Source organism: Coffea eugenioides, chromosome 6 (genome assembly GCF_003713205.1).
Source record: "Coffea eugenioides isolate CCC68of chromosome 6, Ceug_1.0, whole genome shotgun sequence".
NCBI classification, from domain to species: Eukaryota; Viridiplantae; Streptophyta; class Magnoliopsida; order Gentianales; family Rubiaceae; genus Coffea; species Coffea eugenioides.
This window is the reverse complement of record NC_040040.1, coordinates 52895017-52917037: the sequence shown is the minus strand read 5'-3', so window position 1 is coordinate 52917037 and position 22021 is coordinate 52895017. Positions and strand designations below refer to the sequence as shown.

The window sequence follows — 22021 nt, the reverse complement described above, 5'->3', positions numbered from 1 at the left end:
TCACATTTTTATTTCCAACATATTACATTATAAAAAATGATGTAGTAATTATTTTAAATAATCTCCAATTCGAACACAAATGTGATAATATTACTTTTTCTTTTTAAATAACATTTTGAAATTTTCAAAAAGCACAACACGCTAAATTCGGATAATGATGAAATTCGCACTATAATTGTACAATTTTGGACCTCCAAACGGAATTGCCTTTGTTTCATCAACACATGAACGTCTGATTTGTCAGAAATGGAAATGGAGAAATTAGGGGTATTGTGCAATTTGTCATAAAAAGGAATCCTCCCGAAGAAAAGAATCAGAGCTGTCAACGTCGCATTTGCAAATTGGGGCCCCAAATACTCTCCTACAGTACGCCACGTCAGCCGGCAGCTATGAGACCCGGGTCAGAAAGAGTAAATAAAGGGATTACTGTACTAATACACATTAATGTACTAATCCCCACTTAATCAGTTCTTTAATCATCATTACTATCCGTAAAGAAGTTCTCCGTACTTGGCGCTGTGAGTCCTAAGCAAAGCCTGCATGCTTTTCCCCATTCATGGCAATTGGAAAGTTCCACTAAAAGAAGCTTCAAAGATCCACTCAGATTATCCGTAATTACAAGATTAGCCCTTATGAGATTTTATTTTCTTTCCTTTTCTTTTTTGCGTCGTTCTTTTTTTCTCTCCTTTTCCTAATTCCGGGCGGGGCTAAATTCATACCCGTCCATCCTAAAATTACATTTTAAGTGCATTGATGATTTGTATCATTAGAATCAAAACTTGTACAAGATATAATGAATTTAATATCTTTATTTTCGTATCGAAAACAAAGAAATTACAAGTACGATAACTCATATAACGTGGCAAAATAACTCACAAATAATGAATTAGGTATTATATAATTAGACGTGAATCTTGGAACTCCAATATATTTCTAAGGACTTAATTTTGAATATTTTTACTTCTATATTGAGGCCACATGACTTCTCTTTTAAATTCGACTAATTTAGAACGTGCATAATTTAGAAGTGCAATATATTTTATTTCACAATGAAGAATTATTTGATGTTGTGCTACTTAAAGATGATTAGAAAAGATAAAAATGCTAATTAAGTGGACTCACCATTATTGAATTATCTCTCTTTACTCATTGGTTCATTAATGATTAATGTATTGGTCAATTGCAGCATAACTTCGTAGTCAGTTTCACCATCATTACTCGTGAGCTCATACAATAGTTTATAGCATTATCCGGGCATGCTCAAATGAACATCATGGCCAATAAGATATTAGTCTTCTGTAATCAATTGAGTTTAACATAAATTGGCATTTCCCATTTTTTTTAAAAGGACACAAATTGGCATTTTTACCTTACTAATTAGACAACTCATCATCATTTGCTAAGCTCCTTTCTATACAAGAATGATGATTCTAAAGGTTTTAAATGTTGGTTTGGAAAAGATTAAAGTCAAGATGTTATGATACCTACCATATTTTGAAAATAATTAAAGTCTACTTAAGTATAAAAATTTTGAAACTATGGATGTTTAAGAGATATTCTTTCAGCTTATGGAACCAATATGAAGTGAAGGAGACGGATAATTTGAGTAATGGGCAAATCCAAATTTGAGTAGGTTTTTTTTTTATTTTTAAATTTCTTAACATTCTTTGGTGAAGGTAAAGGAATATTAAGTGAAAGACTCACTTCACATTTTGTTACATCATAATGCGAAGATATATATATTTATTTATTTAGAGTTTCCAGCTATATTTGAAAAGTCAGACTTAAGAAGATTTGAAATAAAATAATTTGCTTCACAAATTTCAATCACTTTTTTATCTTCCCAATCACCTTTTTATCTCACATACATCACATCACAAAAAGTGCTACAATAATTATCTCAAATAAACTCCTATCCAAACAAATAGTATATTGTTTTTCAAAACTTGACTGACATATGTAATTTCAACAGAAGACATTTTTTTCATTAAGTTTCAAATTTCTATTTGCCCAAAAAGAAAAATATTGGCATGTGATCAAATGATTATTTTTATTTCGATGTAGGATGTTATTTTTCTTAAGACACAAAATAAATTAATTATTTTCTTCTTCTACCATAGCCAAACCCCCCCCCCCCCTAACAAAAAAAAAAAGGGTTTTTCCAGAAACAAACATAGACCAAATTTGATACCCTTTTTCTTATTCTTAAAGAAAGAAAAAAGTTAGAGTGGGGGAATGGAGTGCAAAGAAATCTGGTAGGACATGAAATACATTTACATAAACCTCTGAACTACACAAGTTAAATTCGGAAAGAATGTAGGATTCTAGGATCACATGAATGATCAGAAGATTGTTCCCCTTTCATGGCCAAACTTAAGCTTTTCTGAATTATGCAGAGAAAAAGGACCACTCTAGCTATATTATATGTAGCAGTCTTATAACAGGAACATAAATTCAGATATTGCATGGCACTGCAGCTTAGCAATTAATATTGCATGACATCAAAACTTGCAGAAGATGTATAAACCATATATGCTTTCAACTGTAAAAACAAGCTAGGGGTGACTAATAATTGAAGAAATGACAATTATATAATCCCATTATCCATATCCAACAGTAACATTTGTAGTCCAATGTAGGATCAAGTACTTCTTGTGAGCTAGGTTTGTGCAAGGTACATACAATTATGCTATTATTCACAAGTCCTAGATAGGCTTTAAAGAGAGTAGGCTGTGGACAATATCCACTGTTTCAACCGTCACCCTTTGAATAGGACTTTCCAAGTATTCATCTATCTACCTAACATAAGAGGAGGCGCCCAGTCTGGGTTCGGTCCGGTGGTTGTAGCCCAGTTGGGTGAGAGCCACCAACCAAGGATCGAATCTCAGTCGTTACCATTGATCGATGATGTCGGGCAGCCTCTCGCGGTCACGCAGTGGGATTAGTTGGGGCGTACTGTAATCAGTCATCGGCCCCAGATACCCACTGTGATGAAAAAAAAAAAAAATACCTAACATAAGAGGCAGTAAAAAGAGAGAGAGAGAGCAAATACTAGTAAATAATGGAAGGAAAAATGGCCTCAAATTTAGGCCAACTCTGTAGTCATTGTCTTGAGTAATGAAGGCAATAAGGTCGGAAAAAGAGTGTGACAATGAGGGTCAAGGTATAGTCAATGCCATGCCAACTCCATTTCCATGTCTACTTCATTACCAAGTTGTGGTTTGGTTATGCTTGGAAGGACGTAGAGAGGGAGAAAATATATGGATAATTACTCCTGCATCATTTGACAGATATTATGTTTCTTTTGTGATGTTATATATATATATATGTGTGTGTAAGAAAAATATATGTTGAAAGACATATTTAGGATACGACGTAGAGAGGAAGAAAGAGAACGTGGATAATTACTCCTGTATCTTTTGAGGAAAAAAATTATGTTGCTTTTATAACTTTTATTGTGATGTATACAGCCTTGTTTGGAAGATAAGTTTTTTGCTAAGTTTGTCTGATACAAGTTTTTTTTAAAACTTTAGCTATACACTTCAAAATATTAAAAAAAAACACACTTCAAACTTTTTTTTAAAAACTTTTACAGTAAGTTACAGTAAAGTTTTAGATAAACATCCAAAAAACTCACTTGCCAAACGGGGCCGTAGATGTAAGAAAAATATAATCGAAACATGTATTTAGGATGTAATAGAAAAATAATTTCTCGAAATAACCATATCCAAAAATTTACCCTTTTTTTTTCTTTTAGAAGAGTGAATATATTAATTACTTTTCTTACAAGAGTTTATTGCGTTGCAGGTGGCATGAAAGTGACGATGACATTTGAAGACAGTTGAGGGAAAAATAGCTAGTCTTTCTTTTGTTTTTTTTTTTTCCGATAAAACTACAAAATGTGGTTTACATGCATGCTCACTTTAAGTTTCCCTTTTCTTTTTTCTCCTTATAAACTTGCCACTTAGATCCAAAATTTAAAGCACAACTTAGCTATAGTGACCCGATAGGAGTCATCAGGAATAAATGAAATATTATCGAATAGGAAATAATTTGAAATATTCTCTGAAATAATTATTTTAGTAATTTTTGTTATGTAATGTAATGTATTCATAATATAAGTAAAATAATATTTGAAAAAAATTGATATCCAAACACTTTGTTTTTCAGGGTTATTTTGATGACAAGATAACTTTAGTCAATCGAAAATTCACAAAGAATGAATAAAAAGAAACAAAAAAAAACAGTGCACAAACATGTATTTCTATACGTTTTCTATGAACATATTTTGTAATCACATTTTTATCTTATATACATTAAACAATTACAATGCATTTTGTTACAAAAACTTTGAAAAATAGCAATCCAAACGATTCTAAATGAATCATATACTCTCCTGTGAGTAGGGTTGTAAACGAATCAAATAAAATCGAATTTTCTACAATTCAAGTTTGATTTGAAGTTTTGGACTCAAACTCAAATCATATACAAGTTCAAAATCTAAGGTTGAACTCAATTCGAGGGCTCAAAAGTTATTTAATTCTTCAATTCTAATATTAATTATCACTGATACATACACAATATCTACATAATAAATAATAAATATATAATTTTATATAAAATGTTAACAAATATTTTAAATAAAAGTATTAAAAATTATTCGAATCAAATCGAACCAAGTAACTACAAGTTTGAATTCGATTTCATATTATAATCGAATCCTAAATTCTCTTTGAATTCAAGTTCGAGTTCGTTGAAAATGAAATTTGATTTGAGCCTTTAACACATTTAGTCTGAACTGTTTGTCAAAGGGTTTGGTTCATTTACAGCTAAATCTAAGGCTTCGTTTGGGAGTTGAGGATCCGGACAAAAAATAAAGGAAAAGGAGAGAAAGTTTTGTTTTCCTTTGTTTGTTAGTTTTTAGTCAGAAAGAAAAAAAGGAGATGGAAAGATTCAGGAAGATGCAATGTAGCGTTACAATAATCAAAACTTTTTCTCCCAAATTGGGCAGAAATGGAAGGAAACTTTGAGGAAACTTGTCAAATTTTTTCAAAATACCTATTTTATCCTTAAAAAGGTTTTAAACAAATATTTAATAATTTTCATATCCAAAATCTAATTTTCAAAACTCCCAAACATATTAATTCCTTCTCTTCTCTCGTCTTCTCTCGTAACCTAATAAGTTTTCTCTTCTTTTCTTTTCAATCCTAAACTCCCAACCTAAGCCTATGGCAAAGGAAGAAAAAAAAAGAAAGGGTAATTTAGTGAAAGCGAAAAAAAGTTGACGTAATGAACAGTACGAGACAATATCCATAATTACTTCTACTAGTCTAATGTAAATGAGATAAAACTATTAATTAATCCTTCCCCGCTCGGCCTCTCCATTCCGCCTTAACCTCATACGGGTCAACTTTGTGAGGCCATAGTCACCAGTCCCATCATCCTCGACCTGAGAGACAGAAAGACACACTCAAATACCAATAAACAATCAATTTTCATTGCCAAATTATATATATATATATATATATACGTAATAGTACAAAATGGAGAGGAGTTAAAAACAAAAAATAATTGCATATTCTTCCCTATCTTTCTTCTCTCACCTCCTCGTTGCGCTACTAATAGGGAAAAAGGAGAGAGAAGAATGCAAAGAAAGTGAAAACTTTTGGTGGGATGCAAGAAAGAGAAAAGAAAGAAAGAACAAAAGATACTCCTATAAATTAAAAAAAAATAAACAAAGAAGGGAAAAGGAAAATTGTTGGCTCTGACGAAGAACAGGAAGAAGGAAGAAAGTAGTGTGTGTCTGTGTGTGGATTTGTAGTGTGTGTAGTGTGTGTGGGTGCTGGGAGAGTGTAGTGTGGAATAGGGGGCAATTAAAAAGTATAGTAAGAACAACAGCAGCAGCATTTTGCAATTTGGTCTCTGCAATCCTCAACATCCCCTCCTTTTCCAAAGCTTCTCTTGTCTCCCCCTCTCCTCCTTTCTTTCTTCCTCCTTCTCTTTCTTCTGTTTCTTTCGCCTTTTTCAATAAGTTTCATCCTTTTTTAGTAGTACTTATTTCCTTTTTTCTTTTTTTTTGGGTTTCTCTTTCCTCCCATTTTCCGGCACCGGCCGGAATATCTACCGGAGCCGGCAAGCAGCTTCTTTGACGACTTGAGCTTGGACCCTTTTCTTCTTTATTCGTCTTTGGCCGGAAAAGTCCACCGCTTTTATCATTTTGCTTTGGGAAAGATATCATTCTTTTTTCCTAGCTAAGAAGCAGAGGAACAAGCTGGTTTGTAGTTGATCCATTGAGCTAGCTGTTTTTATCCATTTTTTAGCTTTTTGGGTCTTCTAGACAGCTCTTTTGAGTTAGCTCCAACTTGGGCTTTTTCTCGGTTTTTGTTTATTTTTGGTGGTTTTTGGGTCGCCGGAGGTGGCATCGGAGCTCTGATTAGTTCCGGGAAAAATGGGTCTCCGGTAAATATCCACAACCATATTGTTCTTTCAGCTGAATAAGCAAGAGGGTCACCAGACATTAAGTACAATGAAGACGCCGGCCACCGGCGCCGGAGCTCCGTCAGCTGCGGCCTTGGCCAATCCCTCTGAAGGTTGTTCTCTTTCTCTACTTATTCTGCTCTCATTTTCTTTGTAGCTGTCAAGTCATTATACCAAAATTCTGTAGTTTTTTAGGCCTTGTAATAATCGAGGATCACAAAAATAAACAAGAAATTAGTGAGATTCATGTATCTCCAAAGACACTTTGGGTAATTTCCTGTGGGATGGACGGTTCTGCCTTTTTCTCTTTTTAAAAATATATTTTTATCCTTTTTATTTTTAGTTGGATTTATCTCTAATGAAAACAAGAAAGCTTCTGATCAGAAACATCTTGCACTCATCTCATTTTCCTCGAAAAAATTTCAAGTACCCTTCTTTTTAGTTGACTTTTGGTGATTTTTGGTCGGAGGGAAATCGTACTGACACGTGGGAATTGGTAAAATGGGGATGTTATCGATCACAGGTGAGAAGAAGAGTATAAACCCAGAGCTATGGCAAGCTTGTGCTGGTCCTCTGGTAAATTTGCCGGCCGCTGGGACCCATGTTGTCTACTTCCCTCAAGGCCATAGTGAACAGGTCTGCAACCTTTAGGCTTGCTGTTCTTTCTCCCTTTTTGGCTTGTGTATGCATATTTTGCCTTTTGCATCAATACAAATGAGAAATGGCTATGGGCTATAAGGAGGGTTGGTATGGTTCTAGTTATCGTTAACCATCATGTCAGCTAAATAGGGTGATGCATCATGTTGTTTGTGTTCATATCTCAGTAGGGTAAAATGTATCCCTACCTTTGTGCATCTTCAACAACTTTATCCATCTGTGTAATATGTACAGAAATTTAGGCAACCCCTAGGAAACATGCTGATATAAGAACATGGAAAGGTTAATTAAAGTTGTTCAGCACTTTTAAAGTAAATTAACGTGAGATTCTATTCTAAAAGCATATTTTTTAAGTAATTCTATTTTAACCTTTTACAGGAGATATTTACTGTACCAAGAAAGAAGTGGTTACACTCAAGAGTTTTCTGGTGTTCTTGTATTGGATTTTGATTGACTTATGTGGAAGAGTCATGAGTTTAAAGACATTGGGTTTGTTCATTATTACTGAGAAAAATTTAGGTCGGATGAGCCTTGCCTGGGATTTTCAGTTTATAGGGGAAATGAATCATAAATTTTTGGCTTAGCATATTCAATAACCATTAGGTCATTAGGTTGGATAGCGTTGGCTGTGACACAATGGAGGATAGGTTTTCTAATTCTTCAAGTTGTTGTTACTGTTGGTGTCAGTGCTAGCACACTGACAATCAACTTCAAATTCTGCTATAAATGTCAACGGGTTTTAAGTAACAAAGTGAACGAGGCATGTATATGATTTTACTTAGGCCAGTGGCATAGGATAACGGTCATGTTAATGACTTAGCAGCTTTTGGCCCTTGAGATTTTTTGTCTGATACCAAGTGGATATAGTCAAGTATAAATTAAGGCAAACGAGTGGAGAATAGTTTAGGCTACATGTGAACTGTATCTTCCATGGGCAGTCACGAAGCTTCTCTTCTATACCCTAAGGAGTATCAATTCACTTAATTTATGTTCACTCCTATCTTTAAGAAAACCGGTTTCCTGTCAGTTGCCTGTCCATTATTGTTGAACATTTTGCCATCTTTTTGTAATTGAATTTTTCTGATACCACTTTGGTCTTCCATTTTCAGGTTGCGGCATCTATGAAAAAGGATGTAGATGCTCAAATTCCAAACTACCCAAATCTTCCCTCAAAGCTATTATGCCTCCTTCACAATGTCACACTGCATGTATGGCTGGGCTAATTTTAAGTGCCGTTTTGATTTACTGAATTTGGAAGTCCTGTGTGCTTAAAAATTACATTTTTGTTCATTCAATTCTCAGGCGGATCCAGAAACAGACGAAGTATATGCCCAGATGACACTCCAACCGGTTCCTGAGGTAAGGATATTCCTTATCTGAAATCAATCCATATTTTTCTCTGCTTTTCTGCTTCTTCCAAATCGATAGCAGTAGTCCTGGCTTGTTATTACTTTAGAAGATGAGAGATTAAATTTGTTAATTGAATATGGCTGTTTAATTTTTTTTTTTGCCCAATTTGACTGTCAGTTTGATAAAGATGCATTGCTGAGGTCAGATTTGTCAACAAAGGCTAATAAGCCACAAACAGAATTCTTTTGTAAGACTTTGACAGCCAGTGATACAAGCACCCATGGAGGTTTCTCTGTTCCCCGCCGTGCAGCAGAGAAGATTTTTCCCTCTCTGGTAAGGGGAAGAAATCCTGGTCTGTTTTCTTTGCTTAATATTGTATTATTGTTTCTTAATTTAAACCTGATCCGGAAGGAACATATTTGTCATGTTTCCTTAGGATTTTACACTGCAACCACCTGCTCAAGAGCTTGTGGCCAGGGACCTGCATGAAAATCTATGGACTTTTCGCCATATCTATCGCGGTATGTTCCATTTGGTGTCTACCTTAGATTTATTAGTTGGAAATATTAGTTTCAACCGCAAAACTTGTTGGTTCTCCTTCTTATTCTTATTAAGTAGAGGGAGAGCTATTCTAGTTACTGACGCCTGAACTTATTGCTCCAACTTCTTTTCTCTTATAATGTAGGGCAACCAAAGCGTCACTTGCTTACCACTGGATGGAGTCTTTTTGTCAGTGGGAAGAGGCTTTTTGCTGGTGACTCGGTCTTGTTTATTAGGTAATGAGATCGAGTATGTAATGATTCTCTAGCTTTGGTCTTTTGTGATATTCTTTTCTCCCACTTTTGAGCTTCACTAGATCTAGACTTGGGCATCAGCACAAAATAATAGCAACTGCAAAGTAGAGTTTTTACTTTTTAACATACATTAATATGTTGTGGACTTAATAATCCTTTTTTTACTGTTAATTTTCAATATGCTTGTGTACAGGGATGAAAAGCAGCAACTACTCTTGGGCATTAGACGAGCTAATAGGCAACCTACCAACTTATCGTCATCAGTTCTGTCAAGTGACAGCATGCACATTGGGATCCTCGCTGCTGCAGCTCATGCAGCTGCTAACAATAGCCCATTCGTAGTCTTTTATAATCCAAGGTCTATCTTTATATGCTGGCATTAAATCTTTTGTGTCTTGGTTTACCTGTCATCTACACTGGAAATACTTGTTGGGTTTGCGTATTCAGTTTCCAGAAACGTAACAGTGCAGTTTTTGAAACTTTCTGAATTTACATGATATGAGCAGGGCTAGTCCGTCTGAATTTGTAATCCCTTTGGCCAAGTACTACAAAGCAGTTTGCAGTAATCAAATATCTCTTGGGATGCGGTTCAGAATGATGTTTGAAACTGAAGAATCAGGAACAAGAAGGTAGAAGTCCTCCCTTTGACTTGGATCATGTGATAAAGTTATGGTTTCTTGTTGGTCTGGGCTCTCTGGCCCTGGAGTAACAGATGTCAGAGGTGGGGGTGCCGGAAGACATGGTGTTCACCCTTGTGATTTGCCCAACCTACCTCTGACCCTTTTTTCGTCACATAGTATGGTTTTAAATAAGTATAATCTCTACCTTGCAGATACATGGGTACAATAACAGGCATCAGTGATCTGGATCCTTTAAGGTGGAAGAACTCACAGTGGCGTAATTTGCAGGTAAAAATAAAGAAAGCTTTGTACTTTATAATCCCTAGTTTATTTTCAGGTACCATATTCAAGATTTTTATTCTCCCTGATTAGGTTGGTTGGGATGAGTCGACTGCAGGAGAGAGACGTAATCGGGTATCAATTTGGGAGATTGAACCTGTAACGGCCCCATTTTTCATCTGTCCTACTCCCTCATTCTTTAGACCAAAGCGTCCTAGGCAACCTGGAATGCCAGGTAAAATGATACTAGTGCTTGTGATCTGAATTTTGTTTCCCTCATCTTTTCCATCCATTTTTAAAGTTTATGTTTCTGGTCTTCCGTAAAAGTGAAGTATTTGCTATCAAGTTTAAATGGTGGAATTGTTTACTATGTCACACTTGCACGATGTGCTGCCCTCTTTTACTCTCCTTAGGATGTAGAACTTAATAATGGTCCATTTCCACTTAGCTGGGCCTGCTTAAGTTATCCTCACTGAAAGTTGATATATTGCTTGAACAAAGAGAAGTGGGATGACATCAGGTTTTCCGCTTATCTTTTTGCAAAAGAGTCAACAACATGAAGGTGCTAGAGAATAGGTGCTTTCTTCCTATCTTGGTCCACCTTTAACCTGCAAAAATATGTTCATTCTTTTTTTATTTTTTTTCCTTAATATAATTTTTAAGTTAATATGTTCATTGTTGTCTCTGAATAATGAATACTAGTGCTCTAGGTAATGACTGAAACATTGAATGAGTATCCGAAAGGTAAACTTCCAGTTGAAAAATGATTCAAAGTTGTAGACTTCAGGTTTGGGTAGTTTCTGATTTTGTCATTTCTGTTGTTTCCTCCAGATGATGACTTGTCTGACCTAGACAGTCTATTCAAGAGGACAATGCCTTGGCTTGGGGAAGACTTTGGCATGAAGGATCCACAAGCACTCCCTGGTATGAGCTTAGTTCAGTGGATGAACATGCAGCAGAATCCGTCACTGGCTAACACAGCGCAGCCAAATTACTTGCATTCTTTACCTGGGTCTGTTATGCAAAACATTGCTGGAGCAGATCTTTCACGCCAATTAGGTTTGCCAGCACCTCAAGCTCCTCAGCAAAACACCCTGCAGTTTGCACAGAGACCTACCCAGCAACCGCAGCACCTTGATCAACTGCAAAATCTTCCAGCTTCTACATTGAATCCATTAGGCTCAATAATTCAACCGCAACAGCAGCTGCCTGATATATCTCAGCAGCCGAGACAACCTTTAATTAATCAATCTTTGCCTACATGTCAAGTGCAAGCTCAACTTCTCCAGGCACAGAATCTTGTACAAAGTCAAAATGTCCTTCAACAACAGCAACAGTCGAGCCATCAGCTTCAAAGGAGCCTTTCTCAAAACTTGCAGCCTTTGCAGCCACAACAACAGCAGCAACTTATGTGTCAGAATTCACAGCAGAATTTATTGCCATCCCAGTCCCAGGACCCTATTAGCCAAAAGTTGAATTTTTCTGAGAACCCAATCCAACTTCAACTTCTACAGAAGCTCCATCAGCAACAGCAATCTTTGTTGGCACAGCAATCTGCAATGCAGCAGCCTTCTCAACTCACCCAACTTCATGATCAACAAAAGCCACTCCTGGATGCACCTCCGAGCTTTTCCAGGTCATTGACGTCCAGTCAGATACAGGATGTATCCCAACCAATCCCCACCTCTATCCCACAGTCCCATGTTATCCCACAACAGATAACAAGAACCAATAGCCAAAATAATCTCCGCTTCAATCAACGGACTCAGCAACCAAAGCTTCAGCAGCAGCAATCTGGAGTGGTGCCTGAAGTCCATGGGCACGTTGGACACTCGCTAACTGCAACAACCAATCATCTCTCTGCCACTGGCAGCAGTTTACTGACAGGGACTGCTGGTGGAGGCCCTTCTGGGATCACTGATGATATTCCTTCTTGTTCAACTTCTCCATCCACAAATAACTGTCCAAATGGAGTTCAGCCAAGCATGAATGGCAGGACACACCGTGGTACAGCAATGGGGGATGAGATTGCCCAGCCTTCTGCAGCCCTGCTAAGTTCTAGTGGCCTAGAAACCATGTCTGCTAGTGGTAACTTAGTTAAAGATTTGCTGCAAAAACCTGATGTTAAGCCTTCATTGAACGTCTCCAAGAGTCAGAACCAAGGATTTTTTGCTCATCAAACCTACCTTAATGCTTCAGGAGCACAAATGGAATATTTGGATACTCAATCTTCGGCAACTTCAGTCTGTCTTTCTCAAAATGATGTCCAGTTACCACATGGAACCAATCAAATGTCTTTCAATTCTCAGCCAGTGTTGTTCAGAGACACGAGTCAAGAAGTTCAGGCTGATCCAAGAAATAATGTTTCTTTCGGGGCTAACATTGACAACCAATTTGGGATGGCAATGATGCCCGATTCTGTATCTGCAAAGGGAATGTTGGGATCTGGTAAGGACTTCTCAAGTAATCTTGACACTGGAGGTGGAATGATTTCCAGCTATGAGAATCCCAAGGAAACTCAGCCTGAGCTTTCATCATCAATGGTTTCTCAGTCATTTGGAGTACCAGATATGACATTTAATTCAATTGATTCAGCCATAAATGACGGTAACTTCATGAATAGAGGTCCCTGGGCTCCAACGCAGTTACCTCGCATGCGGACATATACCAAGGTCTGTTTTCACTGACATATACTTTCTTCCGCAGGGTGTTTAACTTTCTTATGCTGAATAGTAAGTGCTTGTGCAGGTTTATAAACGTGGAGCTGTTGGGAGATCAATAGATATTACACGTTACTCAGGCTATGAAGAGCTTAAACAAGATCTAGCTCGAAGGTTTGGCATAGAGGGGCAACTGGAGGACAGGCAGAGGATAGGTTGGAAACTTGTGTACGTGGATCATGAAAATGATGTTCTGCTAGTTGGTGATGACCCTTGGGAGTAAGTCTATAAACTTGAACTATTGAAGTTGTTATTTTCTGTTATTCACTACTAATTACCTTTTGCTTCGTCTTTGCTGTGGTTAATCAGTATGTTGTTAGTCATGACTAGGCTTTTACTAGTTGAAGTAAGTCCATGGTTAATCAATTTATCCTTTCTCTTTACAATTAATCTGCAACTTCTGTTTGAAATTCAAATCCCAAGTATTAGCTTACCGAGACTTGTTCTTTCCTGTGTTTCTGCCCTGTAATACCATAACTGATTGATCAATTGATTTCCAGACACCATTGTTGATGTGGTTTTCATATATATATATATATATCCTTACAAAGACTTTCTTTGCCTTCAGGGAATTTGTGAACTGTGTCCGCTACATTAAGATTCTTTCTCCTCAAGAAGTTCAGCAGATGAGCTTGGATGGAGATTTTGGGAATAGTGTCCTCCCAAATCAAGCTTGTAGCAGCTCAGATGGTGGGAATGTGTAAATTAGCCAGCTAGAGCTTTAGCAATTCTTCTTCATTGGTTGAAGCTTACCGTTTAAGTAGTAGAAGTTTGTTCTCTTGGACGTGCCGGAGAATTCGATGCCATGGGTATTCCTTCTCACCTTACTTATGCCACGGTCTAAGTACAGCTACATCAGGCTCAGAGGAAAGAATTCATGCCTTTAGTGATTTAGCCTGTTTTTCTTGAACTTTGGACCCGGCTGCAAAGTAATAGCTTGGAAGATGATGTGGCTGAGTTTGATCTCCTTTTGCAAGAACATCCAAGAATTTGGAAGTATGAAAGGTTAGATGCAATGGTGGAAGTTCAGATAAGAATCCACTCTGGCGCAAAGTGAAGCTTTTCAATCTTGTGATATCTATCATCAAATTTTTCTGTCTCCTATATTGAAAAATCCTCCCATAGAGTTGTATTGTAGAGAGTAAAAGCTTGAAATCTGTATGGTTTAGTCTCTTGAGTGTATAGATGTGTAGATTTTTCCTTTAACCCCCCCATTAACAAAAACTGGTAAGAATCTCAGAAATTCTGTGAAGAGTAGTGACATCTTAGAGTATTCAATCCATCAGCCCGTCGGTTCACAATGGCTTCTACCAACTCATGACCCGTTGTATCTTTTGTAGTTGAGCATAATCTGCTAAAGTCAAAAGAGAACCTCACGAATGACAAAGCTAACAATTCGGAAGTCAAATGGCAATCTGTCCAATATTAAACTGAAGTAAATGTTAAAAAGAACAACACACCTTTATTTTCAAGTGGGTATGATAATTTGGTGTTGTAAGTCGAAACTCATGCTTGCATTAGAGGTAGCTAAAATGGAAATGCATTTTGGCTAGTGTTCATGGATCAATTAATTAGGCTTGGAAAGTTGGAAACAATTTTTGGAGAACTAAAAGATAGGAATTTTGCGTTTGGATCGAGTGATTCCTGTAATTGTTTAGATTACTGTTAGAAGGTATTTGAATTTATAAATCACTTTTAGTATTAAATTTTTTTTTAATAATCGGTGAATTACAAACCCAAATGCTTCTTTAAGTAATTCAAAACAATTAGAGTTATTTGGATGGATTTTAAATCCTTTATCAAATTTCTCAATTCGATCTGTCAATTTGATGAGAGATTTGAAATTCTTTCCTAAAATTTTCAGTTTTTCACTGTCATGTTTATACTACTTGGTTTTCTTATTTTATGTGGCAGTATCAATGATCAATGGTAAATTTACAATATTTTTATGGATCTAAAAATAAGCTAATAAAAGAACAAAAGAAATAGATAATTGTTAACAAATAAAAGTTGCTCACTTAGAACCTTTACATATGTAATAAAAAATAGGGAAAATGATCGGTTTCATTTCATCCTTCACATTTTACAAAAATATTCTTTCCGTCCCTCACTTTTAAAACGAAGCAATTTCGTCCTTCACATTTAAAAACTGAAGTTCTTACATCCCTGAACCCAAATTTCAATCTAAATCAAACCACCAATTAACCTGATTACAAATTTTGGGGGTGTAATTGGTAGATTACTTGATTACCTCAACTTGATATTTATGTAAAATTTAATGAACCCAAAAAGAAAAAAGAAAAAATTATAACATAAAAAAGAAAGATTAATCTTTCCTACATCATCATTGTATACACTGATAGTTTTATGTACCGCCATATCATTTCAATTTAAATTTAAACACCAAAATTTATATTTATGATACACATCTAGATTCGCAAGCGGATATACTATCGGTGCATGAAAAGATTTACCAAAAAAAAAAACTCTACTATTCCAAAACAAAGAATGGCCTTTTATGTTATAATTTTTATTTTTTTGGTTTAATAAATGTCATGTGAATATGATGAAATTGACCGAGTGATCTATCAATTTTATTTCTGAAATTTATTACTGGGTTATTGAATGGTTTGATTCAGATTGAAAATTAGGTTAAGGGATGTAATAGCTTTAATTTTTAAATGCCAGGGACGAATTTGCTTCATTATAAAAGTGAGGGATGAAAAGAATATTTTTGCGAAATGTGAAGGATGAAACATATCATTTTCCCTAAAAAATAATCATCCCTAATGCAACTGACCACAAACAAGTTTGGTAGATTATCATTCGGATTACTTGAGTTTAGTTCGGAGTTTCTCATGTCTATCGAGATAGGTGAATCATCTATCATCTATATAATGTTTTGAAAAGAAAACTCATGAATTCTTATTGACTTTGAAAGCTTATTATGACTATGAATTTCCGCAGGAAAATGTTCTAATTCCTTACATGTGAAATGTGATGTGGTATCTAGTTTTTATTTTGTTCTTAATTTGAATTTATTTTAGATCTAGTTGTCAGATCTGAAAATTTTTTGAGACTTGAGCGACTGATCTGGCGATTGCAAGACTCATAGTGGTCTAGTTCTTTGTGTTTTGAGACAACATACACCCCAAAGACCAAATTCTCGAATTTAGAGTTCTCTATCGCTTGTTAGCATATAAAAAATGCGGTGGAAGATATTTGACACATAAAAATATGTGTGGGGAAAAAGGAGTTTATTAATCACATCCGACTCTCATATTGAGACCACATAAAATCTTTACAGAATTGCCTTTACAACAACCAAAGACTCTTTATAATGTTTTTATCTCACTTTTTTCAATTGAATACAATAATATAACAGCAATATATAGCATGCTAGACTAGGTAATTAAGAAACTACTAAGACAAGAAATTACAAAACAACTACAGTATACCTTAAAAAGGAAACTACTAAAATTTGATTAAAACAAGAACTTCTAAATTAGAACTAGGAAACATCAACTGTTTATAGTGTAGATTGTGTGTTTACACTAGTGAGTGTAGAAGCATGACACTTGTTGGAAAAAAAAAAATTAATTTGTATAGAGGATATTATCGTCCTTTTAAATCTGGGAAAATCGTTCAAAACGTCCCTCACATTTTACAAAATGACTTTTTTCGTCCCTCACTTTTAAAAGTGTAATTTTACGTCCCTTACAAATTCAAATTGACCAAATTTGGTCCTTACCTAGGTTTCTGACTAGTTTTTGGCCGGAATTCACCACGTGACTTGCATGTGATCATTTTTTAAGAGCAAAATTGTCAAATCAAATTTTTACATAATCTGATTCATAGTCCCTCATATTTCACAAAATGAATTTTTTGGTCCCTAACATTTTACAAAATGAATTGTTTCGTTCCTCACATTTCAAAAAATGAATTTTTCCATCCCTTACATTTTTCAAAATGAATTTTTTCATCCCTCATTGATCATGTGTATGAATAGCTTTTTTTCTATAAACCCACGTATATGTATATTTGATTTTATCTGAACACTACAAATAACATGTAATTTATCTCTATTGGATTTCATCTAAACATGCTAATTGTAGTTGTACACATACTATTCAATAGATATTTATAGGGGTTTAAAACTAATAATTTTGTTTGAAACCCATGTATATATTTATATGATTTCACCATTTGAACCTATTCAATATTTGTGATATTTCTCTTTTGATAATAATTTATTTATTGAATTGTCTAATAAGTTCATCTAATTAATGGGTCCTAACTCGAATTCTATAATTGTGCTAACAAATTTCAGTTTAAATACGAAATTTCTACTTGACACTTTTAAGACCAACAGTTGAAGTACTTGCCTTGTGATTGTCTTAAAATTTGAAAATGCCAATCACTAATTTCTTTTTGTCATACTTTTCTTTTGTTTATTTTTTCTGTCCAAATTTAATTCAATATAAACACTCGATAATATTTAGGATTAAATGTCTTCTTTATTTTCAAATTTTGAGTAAAAGAAAATTAAAATAAGTGAAAAACTAACAATTTTTTTAAACCATGTATATATCTATTTGATTTCACTTGAGCAGTACGAATAGTATGTAATATATCTCTATTTGATTTCATATGCTATTCGTACTGTTCAAGTGAAATCAAATAGATATATACATGGATTTAAAAAAATTTATTCACACAAATGATCAATAAAAGATGAAAAAATTCATTTTGAAAAATATGAAGGATGAAAAAATTCATTTTATGAAAAAATTCATTTTGTGAAATGTAAGGGACGAAAAAATTTATTTTATGAAATGTAAGGGATTATGAATCGAATTATATAAAATTTGATTTGACAATTTTGCCCTTGAAATATGATCACGTGCAAGGTACGTGGTGAATTCCGATCAAAAACTAATCGGAAACCTAGGTAGGGACCAAATTTGGTCAATTTGAATATGTAAGGGACGTAAAATTACACTTTTAAAAGTGAGGGACGAAAAAAATCATCTTGTAAAATGTGAGGGACGTTTTGAACGATTTTCCCTTTAAATCTGTTAGTATAAAAATTATTACAATTAAAATATAATAAATATTAATCCAATTTCTAATAGCAATTCATTCTTATTTATAATAGGTACAAATGACCAAAGTAAAAACAAAACACTATCACAAATTTTTGCTTAAAATCCGAGTCTACCACTTGTTTGCCTACTTATTGAGTCTAGAATTAGGATATAAATATGATGAAGGAAGAATGAATATGCATTAATTTGATCATTGACTACCTGGTTTTTTTTTTCCCACTCTATTTTTTTTTAAGATGTAACTTGTAACTTTTCATAAGAGTACTTTATCTATTAAGGGTGAAGCAAGCCAATAAAGAAAGTGACAGAGAAAAAACATGGTCTATATAATTGTTGACAAGTGAGGTAACATCATAGAAGAAATGAAAAAACAGCAGCAGAAAGGTGTAGCATTTAGGTTAGTCAACTTCTGCAGTTAGGCCTAAGAAATTATAAGCGACTCTTCTTCACTGGTCCCAGCTCCTTTGCCTTGGCCCTCAACAAATGCTTCTGTATTTTTCCAGTTGCAGTCTTTGGCAATGGTCCAAATACCACAGATTTTGGAACCCAATATGCAGGCATCTTTGATCGACTGAATTTCATTATATCTTCTGCGAAGCTCTTTTGATCAGATTTTTCCAAGTCTCCCTTTAACGTGACAAATGCACAAGGTGACTCACCCCATTGCTCGTCCGCTCTTGCCACCACTGAAACTTCCAATATTGCAGGATGTTGATACAGCATATTCTCTACTTCAAGACTACTGATGTTTTCACCTCCAGATATAATGATGTCCTTCGATCTGTCCTTAATTTCTATGTAACCATCTGGATGCTTCACAGCAAGATCACCAGAATGAAAATATCCATTTGCAAAAGCCTCTTGATTGGCTTTGGGATTTTTCAAATATCCCTTCATCACAGCATTACCTCTGAAAACAATTTCTCCCATTGTGGTTCCATCAGCAGTAACGGGTGTCATGCTTTTTGTGTCGACAACATCGAGGCCTTCCAAGGCTACGTACTGCACACCTTGTCGAGCATTCAATCGCGCTTGGTTTTCAGGTGGCAGCAAATCCCATTCAGGTTTCCACACACATATGGTGGAAGGACCATATGTTTCTGAGAGGCCATAAGTGTGCGTAACGCGAAAGCCTCTTTGAGACATTGCAGAGAGAACAGAAGGGGGTGGAGCAGCGCCGGCCGTCATTACATGTACAATACGAGGGAGAGGGAGGATGGTCTCTTCTTTTCGAGCATTCACAATCGTGTTGAGCACCACAGGAGCAGCACAGAAATGTGTGACGCCAAGATTGGCTATGGCTGAATAGATTGCCTTTGCTGTTACCTATCAAGATTAAATCACAAAAGATTAGTCAAATAAATCAGGCAACGGGTGCCTAATTAAGCAACAGGGAACATTACCTTATTCTCAGCAGAGACAAGAAAATTTAACTATCAGAGGAAGATACCTGTCTAAGGCATACACTTGTTCCACACATAGCAGCCAGTGCCCAAGTGAAACACCAGCCATTGCAATGGAACATGGGAAGAGTCCATAGATAAACTGCCCCTTCTTTCATTCCCCATACAAGAGCATTACTAAGAGCCATCAGATATGCCCCTCGATGGTGGAGCACGACTCCCTTGGGACTCGCTGTCGTGCCAGAAGTATAACCAAGAGCAATGCTATGCCACTCATCTTGTGGTGGTTTCCATGCAAAGTTTGGGTCACCAGTTTCCAGAAGTCTCTCATATTCCACTGCGCCTTTTGAAAGAGCATGTTGGAGTGACTTCGAATCGCAGGTTTTATCAGCAATAACAACAAGAAGAGGAGGCCTGAAGTTGCCTTTGCTCTTGTCAGACAAGATTTTTAAAGCTTCCTCTGCCAGGGAGAAAAATTCTTGGTCAACCATTATAACAGCAGCTTCTGAATGCCCCAGAAGAAATGCAACAGTCTCTGCATTTAGACGAATATTGACAGCATTCAGAACAGCTCCTGCCATTGGAACTCCAAAATGTGCTTCGTACATTGCCGGTACATTTGGTGCAATTACAGCGACCTAGTTTCATGAATCAGTGTAATATAATCAGTGGAAGTGATACCATTAACTCCACACAACTGAGCTGCAAGATACAGCAACAATTCAATCAACAACAACTCCAGATTTTGCACGATTTGCTACTCCTGAAATCAATTCCCTATTGATCCTGCTTTTTAGTTCTACGTAGTCAGCTGGAATTCAATTCTTTTGATCAATCAGGTGCAAGAAAAACTATAATTCTTCATTCTTTTCAGTTTGAAACTTTAGTGTACCAGTAGCATCATCTTTGCACTATAATCTAGTATTTTGGCAAAGGATATATGCCTGACTCTCAAGAATTTGAGGCCATTTAAGCATGAAATATGGTATTGGATCCTCGAATACATTTTGGTGCTACGTTATATCATGTATTAAGATGAAACGTGTCTCCTCATGATACATTAACATCAAGAAGTGTAACGTTGTCGTGAATGATAGCTTTTCTTTTTGTTCTCCACTCCACGTTATCTTGAAAACATTAGCAATTGAAAGTCTACCATGTTAGTATAATTTTTCCATCCCATATTCGTCTATAATGTAAATGATGGATGTACGGCTGGGATGGACTAAAGCTGCCCTCGCCAGGAAGCCAAGTGGAGTCAAAGCTGTATAGTTGGCTGCATTCTTTGGGAGATGGTCTACATCTTTCTCCTCTACACCCATGGGTTTCTCCCTCCGGTTAGTGTGTATAGACTAAACGACGCCGCTTGGTTGGAGAGTGAGTGGACTGGTAGTAGTGGATCAGCAGCAGAAAAATGCAGCTTAGTCTTGCTGTTATATAGGTGTTGATGCCCATCTTTCTTTTAATTGAAAATAGATAAACAGGATCTGAGCAAATTTCTTGGAGAAATGTATGAAGACCTTTTTTTTTTTTCTTTTTTGTTTTTTTAACATTGTAGGGAGACATTAGGTGTCCTGATTTTAATGATTTTGATTTAATGGCAAGTTACTATGTGCTTGCGAGAAAAGATACTGCTTGCTGATATGATATGTCGCGTGGTATACCAATATCAATTATCGATAATTAAGTAATTGTGATGAATTATACTCTATTTACTCTAAATGAAGTATAATTTATAGCAATCGCTTGATAATATGTTATTAGAGATAATGCACGATTTGAACATATACGTACTTTATATGATGTATTTAGTATTTTTCTGTAAGTAATAGGAAGGTGGAAGACTCTCAAGATGACTATTTTTCGAACTCAAGTCATCATGCGAACAAGTGAGAACCACTATTAATCCTTCTTTTAACAAAAAAAAAATAAAAAGTGTTTTCTTAAGGTTGGCATGGCTAAATTTTTTTAAGTTTGGCACATGTCCACTTCTGACTCTATCACACTTCAGAATTTAAAAAAAAAAAAAAATCACATCTAGGGGGCAGAGTAATATTTATTTTGGTACTGTTAGTAGGAATTGAATAAGGGAGCTTTACTGCTGGACTCACATGGTTGATCATTGACTCATATGAAGAATCATATGTTGACATTTAACCATTAGAGGAACTATATATATTATGGAGGAAGTTATTGTGTAGTCTGGCCAAAGTTGATAGCTAAATGTTAGTGCTATTATTTTTGCATTCCAAAGCTTGCTTGCATGGTGGGATTGTTGTGGCTAGACCCTGTAGGCAATAGAGGTCAACATGGAGACTCTATGTTTAGATAAAAGTTTGAATTAATTCACAAGTGTTATACGCTGCTGGGTTGTATGGTACTATGCATATAAATTCCATTTCCCGCTCTTATGGAATTAGTTGTGTATCAAGTACTGAACCCACAATCTGATCAATTCATGAAATATCTTGAAATTTATTTCATGTTTGCTAGTGGAAAATTGAGAAATTTCTGCTAGACAAGCGCATTTATCTCTATTAAAACGGTGCGTTATGAAGCGTGAAATATGAGAGAAGGGGTGTCATAATTGGATGTTTTGAATAAAACGACCTT

The 22021-nt window shown here is 35.6% G+C and overlaps 1 protein-coding gene and 1 pseudogene across 2 annotated transcripts; one reads left to right on the top strand and one right to left on the bottom strand.

Moving 5' to 3' along the window:
- The first annotated feature begins 6009 nt into the window (after nt 1–6009).
- On the top strand, nt 6010–14182 carry LOC113772829 (auxin response factor 19-like). Of its 2 annotated transcripts, XM_027317308.1 has the most exons (15): nt 6010–6590; nt 7001–7113; nt 8244–8342; nt 8437–8493; nt 8662–8817; nt 8921–9005; nt 9170–9260; nt 9472–9636; nt 9785–9907; nt 10111–10186; nt 10271–10412; nt 11009–12265; nt 12377–12849; nt 12926–13116; nt 13466–14182. In XM_027317308.1, exons 1-15 carry the CDS (start codon nt 6527–6529, stop codon nt 13599–13601), a joined length of 3228 nt encoding a protein of 1075 aa, XP_027173109.1. In that variant the 5' UTR covers nt 6010–6526; the 3' UTR covers nt 13602–14182. The 2 variants fall into 2 exon arrangements, with proteins under 2 accessions (XP_027173109.1, XP_027173108.1); XM_027317307.1 differs by having other exon boundaries at nt 11009–12849.
- Nucleotides 14183–18434: 4252 nt separating this feature from the next.
- On the bottom strand, nt 18435–20730 carry LOC113773005 (annotated as a pseudogene).
- Between the last annotated feature and the right edge of the window lie 1291 nt (nt 20731–22021).

What these genes read in the sequence shown, in the direction of transcription:
- LOC113772829 (XM_027317307.1), top strand. Translation starts at nt 6,527, where the DNA reads ATGAAGACGCCGGCCACCGGCGCCGGAGCTCCGTCAGCTGCGGCCTTG. An exon ending in GAAGAATCAGGAACAAGAAG is followed by an intron (nt 9,908 to 10,110) that starts GTAGAAGTCCTC and finishes TCTACCTTGCAG; the next exon opens with ATACATGGGTACAATAACAG. An exon ending in TAGGCAACCTGGAATGCCAG is followed by an intron (nt 10,413 to 11,008) that starts GTAAAATGATAC and finishes TGTTTCCTCCAG; the next exon opens with ATGATGACTTGTCTGACCTA.